This window comes from Mesoplodon bidens (genome assembly GCF_964165515.1).
Source record: "Mesoplodon bidens genome assembly, chromosome: 11".
NCBI classification, from domain to species: Eukaryota; Metazoa; Chordata; class Mammalia; order Artiodactyla; family Ziphiidae; genus Mesoplodon; species Mesoplodon bidens.
Genome location: NC_138167.1, coordinates 69421218 through 69436115, shown reverse-complemented (window position 1 = coordinate 69436115; position 14898 = coordinate 69421218). Strand labels below are relative to the sequence as shown.

Below are 14898 nucleotides of genomic sequence, written 5' to 3'. Positions count from 1 at the left end.
AGGCTAAAAAGTAAAAACGAGAATGAAAATCACTAAGCAGACACATCAGTGGCTGCACACCACAGAGGAGCCCACAGTTTAAGTACAGGCTAACTATTTAAAACACACACATATACCCTCACCTACACCTCTCAAAAACAAAAACAAAACCAAAAAACTTTAGAGTCGTTAAAATATATTACTAAAATGTCCAATTTACTAAAAAGTTACAAGACATGCAAAGAAACAGTAAAAGTGTGGCCCCGACTCAAGAAAACAAGCAGTAACTAGAAACAGGCTCTGAGGAGGCCTGGATGTTAGAGTCAGCAGGTGACTTCAAAGTAACAATTACAAATGTATTCAAAGAATTAAAGGAAATACGATGACAAGTAAGGAATCTCAACAGAGATACAGAAATCCTAAATGAAAATTCCAGAGTTGAAAAGTACATTCACTAAAACAAAAATTCACTAGATGGGCTTAATAGCTGATTTGATATGGCGAAAAAAGAAAGAGTAAACTGAAACAGATCAACAGAAATTATCCAATCAAAAGAGCAGAAAGAAAGAAGACTGAAGAAAAATGAGTAGAACCTTAGATTCTGTTTAGATTCAGCTTAAAAACAAACAAACAAACAAACAGAATCTGAACCTGTGGGAAACAAGCATCCCCATTACTTGTAGCAAAAGTCCCAGGAGGAGGAAGAAAAGGAAAGAACAAATATTTGAAAAAATTACGTTCAAAAACTTCCCAATTTTGATGGAAAACAATCTACAGACCTCAAAATCTCAATGCACTCCACGTATGATAAAACAAAGAGATTTATCCTAGACATATCAGCGTCAAACTGCTCAAAGCCAAAGACAAACAAAAAAATCTTGAAGACAGCAAGAGAAAAACAACTCATCACGTACAGGGGAACAACAACAGGATTAACAACTGACTTCTCATCAGAGGCCAGAGGGCTGAGGAGTTGGGGCGAAAATGTCAACCAAGAATTCTACAGCTAGCCTTCAAAAATGAAGACAAAATAAAGGTATTCCTAAGTAAACAAAAACAGAAAATTTGTTTCAAGCAGACCTAGTCTACAGAAATACTAAAAGATGTGCTACCAGCTGAAAGGAAATGACATCGAAAAATAACTCAAATCCACAGGAAGCTAAGAAAATCGCTGGAAATGGTAAATTTCTTTAAAAATAGAAGATTTTTAAAGTAGTAACTGTAATACTATATTATTGCACTTCATATATATATATATATATATATATATATATAATAACAGCATAAAGGATGGTGAGGGACAGAGCTATATTGGATCAAAGCTGCTATATTTTACCAGAATAACACACACACACACACACACACACATACACACAGCCATCAGCAGGTTGTGATAACTCAAAGATGTAATCCTTGATCAAGAACAAAGAAAATACATAAATACACAAATAAATAACTAATTTAAAAAATCACAAAAGGATTTAGAAGGTACAGAAAGAATTATTTAACATAAATCAGTAAAGAAGGAACAATAAAGAACAGAAGACATATAAAAACAAACAGTAGGGCTTCCCTGGTGGCGCAGTGGTTGAGAGTCCGCCTGCCGATGCAGGGGACACGGGTTCGTGCCCTGGTCTGGGAGGATCCCACGTGCCGCGGAGCGGCTGGGCCCGTGAGCCATGGCTGCTGAGCCTGTGCGTCCAGAGCCTGTGCTCCGCAGCGGGAGAGGCCACAGCGGTGAGAGGCCCGCGTACCACAGAAAAAAAAAAAAAAAAAAGTAAAATGGCAGACATAAATCCACCCACATTAACAATTACATTAAATGTAAATAGACTAAATGCTCTGATAGAAAGGCAATACTTTTCAGACTGGAAAAAGAAGTAAGATCCAGATGTTATGCTTTTTACAAGAGACACATCTTAGATTCAAGGAGTTTGAAACAAAATGAAGGAAAAAGATGTCATGCAAATAGTAATCATGAAAAAGTTCAAGTAGTTATATTAATATCACACGAAATAGACTTAAGACGAGAAATATTAATAGAGACAAAGAGGGACATTTCATATTGATAAAAGGCCCAACTGGTTAGGAATATTCTGTAGGACAGACCACCTACTAAGCCATAAAACAAGTCTCACTAAGTTTAAAAAGACTCAACTCATAGAAAGAATATTCTCTGAACACGGATTAAAGAAAAAAAACTTGAGACATCCTCAAACATTTGGAAATTAAACAACACACGTCTATGTAAACCAGGATCAAAGAAGAAATCAAAGGAAAAATTTAAAAATATCTTGAACTGAATGAAAATGAAAACACAATACATCACATTTTATGGGATGCAGCTAAAGGAGAACTTAAAGGGAAAGGTATAGCTTTAAACACATATTAGAAAGGATAAAATTCTAAAATCAATGATCTAACACTGCAAGTCAAGAAGCTAGGAAAATAAAGACCAAGTCAAACCCAAAGCAAGTAGAAGGAAGGAAAGAGTAAAGATGAGAACGGAAATCAGTGACATATAAAAACAACAGATTTTTTTAAAAGGTCAATGAAATGAAAAGCTGGTTTTCTGGAACAAGCTGCAAAATCAATAAACCTTAGCTAGACTGACCAAGAAAAAAAGAGAAGACATATTACCAAAATCAAGAATGAAAGAGGGGATATCACTACAGACGCTAAAGAAATTACAGAAAATGGGATTATTGTTATGAGTAACTTTATATCAACAGAATAGTTAATTAAGATGAAACAGAAAACTTCCTAGGAAAACACCAATTACCAAATTGACTTAACAAGAAATAGGAAACAGGAAAAAGAAAAGACTGATAACTCGTAAAGAAACAGAGTTAGTAATTAAAATACCTTGATAAAGCCTCCGATTTATGTAGTTTATTCTTTCTTTTTGCTTCTTTTCCAGTAGTTCTGTTAAGTCTGTGAGTTCAGAATCACTTGAAGTGGTCTGTGTGATGTGCTAACACACCTACTGTTCCTTTATGACATCCCTGTACTTGCTTACTAAGTAGTGAGAGATGGAGTCAAAGAGGTACGCTGCGGCCACGGGGCAGTAAACCAAGTACAGCGTCTGGATTCCATTCTGTTCGGAAACCATTAGAGTCCAGCAGGAAAATAGCATTATTTTCATTAAAAAAAAAAAAAAAAGTATCTTGGCTGCTATGCGGTAAGTTAGGCAACAGTAATATAGAAAATAAGTGAAGAGGGCTTCCCTGGTGGCGCAGTGGTGGAGAGTCCGCCTGCCGATGCAGGGGACACGGGTTCGTGCCCCGGTCCGGGAAGATCCCACGTGCCGCGGAGCGGCTGGACCCGTGAGCCATGGCCGCTGAGCCTGCGCGCCCGGAGCCTGTGCTCCTCAACGGGAGAGGCCACAACAGTGAGAGGCCCGTGTACCGCAAAAAAAAAAAAAAAAGAAAATAAGTGAAGAGGTTTGGACTAGAGTGGCGACAATGATGATAAACACCTCACATGAATTAAACTCTTTTAAGTCTCCTAAAAGCAACTTGAAATAGGTGTTATTCATTTTACAGATGAGCAAGCCAAGGCAGAGAGATTAAATAACTGGCCAAAGGTCATACTGCTAAGTAGGAGTCACATTAGGAATCAGGCCCAAAAACTCTGGCAGAAGTGCTGAGCTCTTAATCATGCACACTATCCAGCTATGGTCTTAAGATGAAGAGAAAGAGGGTGAAGTTAAGAAAATGTTCTAGAGTTATGGGGACCAAGGCTTGCTAATGGACTGGATGTAGAGATGAAGGAAATAAAGAAATAATGACTCGTAGGTTTTGCCTGAGCAACTAGGTGAATTCAGTAGTATAATTATACAACAGAGAGAGCATATGAAATAGGAGGGAAAGGGATCCTAGGACTCAGCCCTGGAGCACCACAACATTTAAGAGCTGAACAGAGAAAGAGGAACCAACAAAAGAGACCAAGAAAGGGCTTCTAGTGCTTAGGAGGGAAACAGGGAGCATCATGAAAGCCAACAACTAAGTATTTCAAGGAGGAGGGGGGAGGCAATGTATAGAATGCTGCTGACAGATTCTGTACAATGAGGACAGAGAAGGGACCATGAGATTTTGTACAATGAAGCTTACCTGTGAAGCTGAAAAGAGCAGCATCCTGTACTTACCTTGTTGTACTGTCTGTCCCATCTCTAGACTGTAAGCTCCTGGGCAATGACCCTGAGTTTTATGCTAAATCCTTATCTCCTAATTACAATGCTTAGAGTAGAACAGAAATTACGTAAGCGCTATGTAATGTAATGTAAATGCAAAACTATTTCAAAGGGTTTTCTGGTGTGATGATTACGAAGAAGATTTCAGTACGACCAACGATGACGACAAGCTGCCTTCCGCTCGCCGCCTCACCACTCACATACCGTCAGAGATCCGTTCTGTGTGCTGGGCGAGTTGCTGCTCTGCTCCCCGTGGGCTTGCGTGCTTCCATAGAGGGTCAGGTTATGCTCACTGGTCTGGCCGGCATAGTCCTGAGTGTGTGGCACTCCGTATTCTGTGGGAATCCCATTTTGTGGAGGTGGTGGAAATGGGATGGTAGTAAAAGGCTGAACCATTGCGTCAGGAGTTGTTGTTGGCTCCTGGTTACCCTAGAACAAATAGAGAGAGAGAAAATAAGGAGAAAAATCGACTTTAAATTCTCATCATATAATTATTTTTAAGGTGAGTGAACAAAATGCCCTCAATATTCTCTCATTGCTCAAGTAAAATGGAACACTTACTTACTGCCTCAGGATTAGGGGAAATACTGCTATATGTATACCTATAGGTGTATGTATGGAGACACACAAACACACCCAACTTCGGTCAATTTGTGGTTTCTAGACAGGTCCGTGACCATATTAAAGTTGACTAGTTACCAAAGGGCCCAAGATCTTCCTTTACACCAAAAAATTTTAAATACCAGGAAATTTTTCACAGAAGATAAATTATAAGAGTTGAAATTCATTTGGGCCATTAGTATTTTCTTTAAAACACTCTCTAACCCTTTAGTGATTCTTAGGGGAAAACAAATCAATTTCACTAAATTACAATTCATAGCAATAGGTAGAATCACAGTATAAATTAAATCTCAAAACCAGACAATATAGACCTCTAGATTTTAAGAACACAGAGTTCAGCAGAAAGCATATTATTAAAAAATTAACCTTTGGATTTCAAGGTAGAGATTTATTTAAGTCTTGGCTACTAGGTTAATAAAAAATAAACAAACAAAAAACCCTTTCCTTAAATTAGAAATAGACAAAAGAATTCCCCAGACAAAAAAATTTGAGTTTTTCATAATTATTGCTAGCATTACAAGGCTAGCAGGATACCTCTCCACATGACATCCATTCCCAGATGTTTACTTGGGATCCAGCGTGATACATGCAATATCACTAAAGAACATACAGTAACTACAGGAAATTGTTAGAAGCCATTTTGGCTCCACAGCCCCTGTCTTACTTCTGTTCAGTCTAAGTTCAGATACAAAAGAGGAGTTTAAACCTCGTGTAAGAGATTTCATAAAGCCCTTTCTTTTCAACAACTGACCTCCTGACCTCCCATTTTATTCCAAAAAAGGCAGAGCCCTTATTTTACTAAAGATATACAAGTCTGCAAAGTCTGGAGCCACTGTTCTTCTGCAAGTAGTTGGCAGAGATGGTCAAATGCTTAAAAATGTTAGCACTTTGTTAAGTTTCCCCTCCCCCTATATCTTAGATATCAAATCATTAGGGATCAAAGAAAATCCTCCTAGTCATGAGCATCACTTCCTTCAAACCAGGAAGCAATTATTCTTCTTTCTCTCTCAGTCCCGGTTATCCTTTCTCCCCCTCAATTTAAGAAGGGATTCTCTGCCCACTGAGAGTTGCAGGAAACTGAACTTCCAGCAGCACTGTCTGAACACCATCCCAGGTTTTCAACATTAACTTGATGGTCATTAAACTCATACTGTCGCAAACAAAATGAATCCAAAACTGGAGAAAGATCTCACATTATCTTTAAAGGAAGGTTCAACCATCATTACGACAATCTGCATAAAATAAAACAGAACAAATGTACAAAGGCTGTTATAAATAGAGAAATATATAATCATAGATTGGAAAGCTGGATATTCTTAAGATGACCATGCATCCCAAACCCCACAAACACAATCAAAATCTCAGCAGGTATTTTTGCGTAAACTGACAAGCTGTTATTAAAATTTATACAGAAATGCAAAGGACCTAGAATAGTCACAACAATTCTGAAAAAGAACACAAACTGTAGGACTTACACTACCTGAGTTCAAGACTTATAAAGTGATGGTAATCAAAACAGTGTGATACTGGCTTAAAGACAGACAATAGATAAATGAGATAGAAAAGAATCCAGAGATAGACATAAACATTTACAGCGAATATTTAGGCATCAAGTCAATTCAATGGGGGGAAGGAAAGACTTTTTAATAAGTGAAAAACTGAATACCCAATGGAAAAAAATAAACCTCAACTCTCAACCTGCATATGCAAAAAAAAAAAAAGATTAAAATATAACTACTAAAACTATGAAAATATAAGAAATATTGGGAATATTACTGTGGTGGGGAGGATTCTTAAGTATGATAGGAAACCTAAAAACCAGAAAAAAAAAAAAAGACAGATTTGGCTGCGGAAGTCAGGAAGGAAAGAAGAGAGGATGGGAAAGAGGGGAAGAGAGGGGGAGAAATGGATTTTAAAGACAAAAGAAAAACCAACTGGAGAAAATAGCTGCAAAGGTAAGACAGACACACTGGTTACCATCAATAAGTGAAGAGTAAGTTATTCAAACTGATGAGAAACACACAAATCAACAGAAAAAGAGGCAAAGAATATAACTGAACAATTCACAGAAGATGAAATACAAATGGCTGTATGATAAAAGTACTTAATCTCATTAGCAAATTGAAATACATATTAACCATAAAATAAGTCCAATTTTTTGTAATCAAATCACAAAAATATTAAAAACTTTTACTGACATATAATTGACATATACAGTTAGCCCTCCATATCTGTGGGTTCTGCAGCATGGATTCAAATGACCACAGATTGAAAAATATTAGGAAAAAAAATTCCAGAAAGTAAAACTTGAATTTGCCATAGTCCAGCTATTAAATTGTATTTACAACTATTTACAGAGCATTTACATTGTCTTAGGTATTATAAGTAATCTAGACATGATTTAAAGTATATGGGAGGATGTGCACAGGTTATATGTAAATACTATGCCATTTATACAAAGGACTTGAGCATCCGTGGATTCTGGTATCTGCAGTGGGTCCTGGAACCAATCCCCTGTGGATACGGAGGGACAATTCTATAATAAACTGCAGCTATTTATTCATAGTGTACAATCTGGTAAGTTTTGAAATACATATGTACACTCATGAAATCATCACCACAATCAAAACAGTGAACATATCTCTCCCAAATCCCCCGAAGTTTCCTCGTACCCCTAATAAGTACATATTACTTTTGTAATAAAGCCTACAAAGTATTTTTAATATAAAAGAGAATGATGAAAAATGTAACCAGTAAGAGGAAGCTGAAGCTTCATATGCTGAAGCACTGAATTATTGTGCTGTTCTTAAGAAAATGGTAGTGACATTGTCTAGAAACAAAAACTCTTGTCTTTCACTTTAAAGTTATACAGCATCAAAATTCAGGCTGTCTCTAGTGTCTAAGAATCACGTCTACATGGTACTAAGGATTGCTTTACATAAAAATCCTTCCCTTTATTTAGTGCTTAAAAATTATGCTAGCAAGACCTTAAATTTTTACCCATAATTTTTCAGGGAAAAAATAATTCTTGTCACTCATCACTAAATAAGTTCTTTTCATGATCTCAAGGTCAGGGTATTGTAAATGATTTCTCCTTAGCTATTCTGGGTGTCCTAAGAAGGAAATAAAATAATTCTCTTCCTTCTCTTTCAAATTATTCAGTGCTACCTACCTACCTACCCGCCCACCCACATGAAGCACACTGCTTCAGAAGACCTCACGGGATTTACTGGCCTGAGCACAGATACGAAGAGAAAATTCCATTTCAGGTGGGTTGGTGAATGAAGGTGAGTAAGAGCACCAAAGGTGTCCATAGATCTACACTCCAACTCTAGGCATAAATATACTCTTAGAGACACAGGACGGGTCTACGAAATAACACACTAAGGCTAAAAGACACTGTTGCCCAGCTATGATGAACACAGCAAAGGGGACTTCTAATGCTCCGACTGTGCTCCTCTTACTCTTCTCTTTCACCGCAGCCTCCATCCTCCACCTCAGCCCTGCTGGGGATGCTGCTCTGGCACACAAAGCACAATATTAACTCTCCCACAGAGGCAGTCTTGATAAAGCTGGCTCAGTCAACTGAATAAACATGTCAATTAGCAGTGGGAGATGGGGGAAGAAAGGTCAAACCTTTTTCTAGGATCCACGTGTGGCCTTGGCACTAAGTGTTTCAAAGAAATGCAAGACAGGCAGAGGCTGAACTATTTCTCCCCCCCAAAAAGGGAAAAGTAAACCTCTATTAGGAGGTCAAGAAGAAATTCTTGGTAGTTTATTTTGTTACATACAGGAACTTTTTAAAAAATGTTGTTAAAAAACACTATGTTTATATACTACAGGATTGAAATTCGGATAGGAGGGATTTTGCATTTAGCTCATACGCTCTGCAATGTCTAAAAATTTCCCCAGGCATACATTATTATAATTTTTAAATGTTGTATGTTTTTCAGACTTCTATTAAATTTCCAGGCTATATTCCAAAGTTATAAGTTCAAACCTACTGTATAGCACAGGGAACGCTACTCAATGCTCTGTGTGACCTAAATGGGAAGGAAATCCAAAAAGGAGGGGATATATGTATACATATAGCTGATTCACTTTGCTATACAGTAGAAACTAACACAACATTGTAAAGCAAGTATACGCCAATAAAAATTAATTAAAAAACAAACAAACAAAAGACCCAAAGTTACAAGTTCAGGAGAGAAGCACTACAGCCCATGGACAAACTATGAGATAACAGTCCACATGATTATTTCTAGGCAAGGATTTACCTCTAAGTTTATATGAAAATGTTTTAATGTCACAGGCTAAGCACTTTAAGTATATCTCATCTGAGAAAATGAATTAACTTTTTCTTGTAGCCCACAAAACTAGACACAATTTCTCTTTTTCCTAATTTAGCAGTCTATTAACTTTCTTGTCCACAAGATTAAAAAATAGACAATAGGGAGTACTATGCAAATAAAATTTCTACCTCGCCTAACAAGAATCTAATAAAGATTTACCTACAATTCCTTTCTTCCCTAGAAAATAAAGATTTTATGTGAAAGATGAGAGGAAAAATAAACTACAGTTACCTTTTAGTTCTTATCAGTGTATCCGATTAAAATGAAAATGCTCTGAAAGAAGGACTACTTTTTATTCTGTCCTGTACCCCTCACGGTGCCCAGGGCAGTCCTGTGCCACAGGTATCCCAGGGTTTGTAGACTTGTACACCTCCCTCACATCTCTGCTCAAATGTCAACTCCCCGACCACTCCATTTAAAACTTCAACCCCTATTTCTCCCTATCCCCTCATAACAATAATAATATTTTTTTCAATAAAGCAGGACATGTAAGATGGTGTCCCCACTGTGTGAAAAGCTAACTGTGAGGACAGAAAGAGCAGAATGCATCCAATCCTCCTACTATCCACATGAATTCACTACAGGGATTGGCAGGAAATTATAAACAAAGACATTCTTTGGTTAACTGCCTTTCCAGAAGCAACATAATTTACAACTATACTAAAAAGTCAGATTTTCCAAATTTCAGAAAAACCTACCTACATTTCTAACTCTCTGGTTTAAAAAGTAAGGAGACACAAATGAGTGAGAAGACTGTTTTTCTAAAGTTATTTTTAAATGACTGGAAAAAAAAACCTCTAAAGAGAGCTACATGAAACAGACAAATCTGGGTTATATTTGATATTTCAGTAATCATTCAACAAACCAATTCAATACTCTGCCATCTCACTGTCATTATATTATCTACACAAAAGTTTAAGGAGAGAAATTAAATATTAAGAGGACAAAAACAGTATTTTATTTCACACAGAATGCAGGCTACTGCAACTCAACGATTTTAGTGATGCCATTTTTGAGTAAGATTCAAGATGATAACCATGCAGGAAAGGAACGTGTAAATTATGAAGACATAATAATTTTTGAAAATGTATTATTTGCCAATGCAAACAAATTTGTTTATTCCACTACTTTCACATTACCTAAAATACTATCAAATCCATCTGAGACCCAACAAATTTCGTATTTCACAAAGGGCAATGCTGGAGTGTATGCTTAGAAGATAATTTGAATCCTAGCTCTGCCACTTACTATAGCTGTAAACATTTAAACATGTTACTACCTACTTTCTCTGTGCTCCAGTTTCTTAATCTGTAAAATAGCAATGTCAATGCCATTATACTGTTGTGAAGAACTGGTAACATAAAATGTGAAGCGATTAAAACCCTAGACTCTCAATAAAAGTTGTTCTCAACCACTACAAGCACCAGGTAGACTGCGGGGCCAACCTTCCACAACTTAGTAAAGTATTAAAATCCTACTGAATGCCACTGTAATGGACGTCACGTGAAATTAAAAAACAACAACCCTTAATGACCATGTATTTGTGGGAACAATATTTAAGAAAACAAATTACAGGGACTCCCTGGTGGTCCAGTGGTTAAGACTCCGTGCTTCCAATGCAGGGCGTGCAGGTTCTATCCCTGGTCGGGGAACTAAGATCCCACATGCTGCTCAGCATGGCCAAAAAAATAAAAAAGAAAAAAAGAAAAGAGAAAGAAAAACTATGGATATACAAAACTTATTACAGTGATAGAGAAACCAACTGGCAAAGAAGAAAAATCCACTGAAGAAGTTTCTAGAATGATCAACTAGCTGAAAAAGAAATGGGAAGAGATATTTGAAATTCCACTTCAATTCTAAGACATGTACTAAATAACTACTGTGGGTACATAGCTGTTTTAGGCACTGAAGACATTATAACAGAAGTTAAAAATTTGCCTCTTAGGAGTTTACAATCACATTAGGGAGGCTACCGTAAACGTGCGCAAAATTTCAACACAATTCAGAACAATATGTATGTACCACATAGGTGACACAAACCGAGGTTCACTACTGCCTACTACATACATTCTAAACTCCTCTAGACCCTCTCTCACCTGTATTAGCAGCTTATATTTAACGAATGCTTCTTATGTGTCTGGCAATATTCTAAGCATTTTATATATATTAACTCATTTAATTCTCACAACCCTAAAAGGCAGGTATTTTACATTATTCTCCTTTTACTGATAATGAAACTGACATTTAAAAAGGTTAATAAGTATCTTATCCAAAACCACTCAGCTAACCACTCAAATCCAAATCTAAGCCAATTCCATAGCTGGTGTTGCTAGTCACTGCTCTTTGTGGCATCTCCAGTGGGGTCCTCAACCATTTTTCCCCAGTCATATCATACACAACTACTAACTATAATTCTGTATTGCAGTGAATCTAGAATATTCCCTAACTATGGTGTTTTCCCAAATCACAGCCAGGCTGCAACAGTAGGGATACGTGTCTTTCCCCCATGCTATATCCTCTATCATGAATATTCATTATACTGAAAAACTCAGCAACTCAAGTAATCTCTTCTCCATGAAGCCATCCTTAGAGAAGAAGGATGGTAGAAAGCAGGAGTCAGCACACGTTTTCTATGAAGGACCAGACAGAAATGTTTTAGGCCTTCTGGACTGTATGGTCTCTGATGCAACTCCTCTGCTGTTAGTAGATAACAGCCATAGGTAACACATAAACGAATGAGCGTGGCTGTGTTCCAGGAAAATCTCATTCACGGACACCGAAATATTATTCCTCTTTTGATTTTTTTCTTAACCATTTTTTAAATGTGAGAATTTCATGAGCCTTACAAAAGCAGGCAGTGGGCCTGACTTGGCCTGCAGGCCATAGTTTGTTGACGCCAGGTATAAAAGAAAGAGATTACGCTTTAGACCCAAATAAACCTGGGATCGAACCCTGACTCTGGGACCTCTTAGTTGTGTGACTTTGGACAAGAAACTAAGCCCCAGTTTTGTCAACTATAAAATGGACATAACAGAATTTACTGTGAGGTTGAAGTGAAATTTAAAAATCAAAAGTACCTAACTAGTACAGTGTCTAATAATAGCGGACCTTCAGTTAGTGTTTGCATTTGCCCTTTCCAGTTTGAAATAATTCTTCCACTCCTATATTCTCATAGCATTTAGCCTGTACTACTAACACGTACATGACATTTAAATTCAAAGCCTTATATTTAACATACGTAGATACGTGTCTCATCTCTCCTATTAGATTAAAAGCTTCATTATAATGAGTGGGGTCAGTTTTGTACAATGTAGAATCAAATATGGTGCCTAATAAATATTAAGTGTTAACATTTTTTAAATAAAGGAAGATTAAGATGGAAAGTCACATATATGCGCACTGCAGTGAATTGCTTTGTTTGGCTACAGTAGAGAGCGCCATGAGGGATAATACACAATGAAACAAATGTTATCTTGGGTTGATATCAAGTGGGGGAAGAGTGTTAGGGAAGGAAGACAGAACTGGTAGAATATTATTAGTAACGAAAGGAATCAACATTTATGTGCTTGTGCTTTAGATACATGGTTTTGCAAATATAGGAGTGAGGGATGATGTCCTTCTCCTTTAAATCACATGGAGTAACAGAGGCGATACGTTATCTATAGTCTTCTGGTGTACAAATGTGAAATACGCTAAATGTTTTAATTCTAAATTCAAACGTACTATCACAGTAAATAGGTCCCGTCAAACAGGAAAAATGTATAACCCAAGGACCAAGACTCAACCCTTTTATCAGTCAATCTCCCACAGCAATCCCAGAACTTCAACAATCACCCACCTAGGAGAGTGACTTCCAAGTATTTTTTAGGTCTAACCATGCCCTTTCTCCCAAGCTTTCATGGGAGGTAAAGTAAAAAGAAGAAAGAGTATGAGCCCGAAGAACAGACCTTGGTTCAAATCCCAACTATACCTCCTACCAGATATGGATGAATTACTTCAACCCTTTCTAGCCTGTTTCTTCATCTGCAAACTGGGTTTTCTATTTAGAGAGTTGTTGGGAGGATTGTTCACATGAGAACAAGTGAAAACTCTTTATCTGGGGCCCAGCTTCCCAGCTGATTAGGTCCAGGTCTTCTGGGTGCCCATTTCCCACCCATCTCGGGTCCTTCTGCTCTCAGCATCCCACTAACATTACAAACTCTATGTCGAAAAACTGAATCTGTTACCTTCTTTTTCTTATTTCTGCTGATGAGTTAACCACCTTTCCAGTCAACTAGACTTACTTGGAACCTCTCCATTATCCTTTGTGATATTTTGCTCTGTGTACTGGGTATCCCAATACCCAAATCAGTTAGATATTAATGATTTTAACTACTATTTCTCGGCAGTGAAGAACCATCAAAATAGGGGAATAGCAGAAGCACAGCTCATATAATAACAGTATGTGGAATGTACTGGAGGCGGACAACCAGGAGGCTTTTGTAACATATTGGAGAAGACAGGTGGGCCTAGGCAAATGTAGTGGGGCAAAGGAAACTGAATCTCTTGATTCAGCTGCGTGGTGGAATTACAAGAATTTGGCAACCAACCAGTTACAGGGAACGAGGAGGAACAGGATGATTTTTTTTTTTTTTAAGATTTATAGTTGCAGACTCACTATTCAGGACCTATTAAGCCACTCACCTTTATCAATACTTCAAAGAAAAGTTTTTTTCATTATTTACAAGTCACACTGGGGTAAATGAGTCTGCTTTACCGTTTCTTAAGCATATTCTCTGTTTTTACTGAATTATTCTGAGTATTATTTGAATCGATTATTTACTCACATTTAAACATTTACAACATGCTAGTCTTTAACATGGCAGGGAGGGGAGGCAAAATGGCAAAAATAAGATTTTGCTTTTGTAGGAACAAATTTTAAAAGGTGAGAAAGGCACATAAACTAATAATTACATCAATGTTATTTGTGCTACAAATAAAGCTAAGCATAAAGTACTATAAGAAAGGCCCAAAATATAATTGTCTTCATTTTCCTAGGATAATTAAAGTCTGTGTAATCTTAAGGACAGAAAGGTATTTTTGTTTGTTTGTATCTTCCCATTTATTTTTCAACTTCATTCTAATTTTTTCAGTTTGGTAATCTTGAGTCTCACTTATATACCTAATCCACTGTTGTGTTACAAACCACAGGCTGCAAATCCTATCCTAAAAGAAAAGTTTCCCAATTCTCACATTACATCTATGCTCAGAATAGATCACCGATAGAAACAGATCAATATTAATTCTATTCAAACCATCACTAAAAGAATCACTTAGTTTTTTTAGATAGAGCATCTTCTCACAAGTTTATCACTGCCAATGTCACTAATCGTTTTCCTAATGCTATAGATAAATGGACATTAATTCTCTAGGTTTGTAATAGAGGAAAAATATTTCTGCCTCAAGTATTTTATAAATTATATTATTTTTATCCCCTGCGAATTGCTCAGATTTCAAGCTCTACTTGCTTTTGTAAAAAACTTTACAAAAAGCTCTCAGTTGACAATACCTAAGAAAAGGCCTGTCGGGGCTTCCCTGGTGGCGCAGTGGTTGAGAGTCAGCCTGCCGATGCAGGGGACACGGGTTCGTGCCCCGGTCTGGGAGGATCCCACATGCCGCGGAGCGGCTGGGCCCGTGAGCCATGGCTGCTGAGCCTGCGCGTCCGGAGCCTGTGCTCCACAACGGGAGAGGCCGCAGCGGTGAGAGGCCCGCGTA

General features: G+C 37.4%; 1 protein-coding gene across 24 annotated transcripts in view; it reads right to left on the bottom strand.

The window, feature by feature from the left end:
• The window catches only part of RBFOX2 (RNA binding fox-1 homolog 2), a 263097-nt gene that overhangs the window by 60091 nt on the left and 188108 nt on the right, over window positions 1-14898 (bottom strand). For all 24 annotated transcript variants that reach the window (XM_081250350.1, XM_081250369.1, XM_081250371.1 and 21 more), the window contains one exon: window positions 4376-4600. In XM_081250350.1, coding sequence (XP_081106476.1) covers window positions 4376-4600 — 225 coding nt within the window. The remainder of the gene's footprint in view (window positions 1-4375; window positions 4601-14898) is intronic.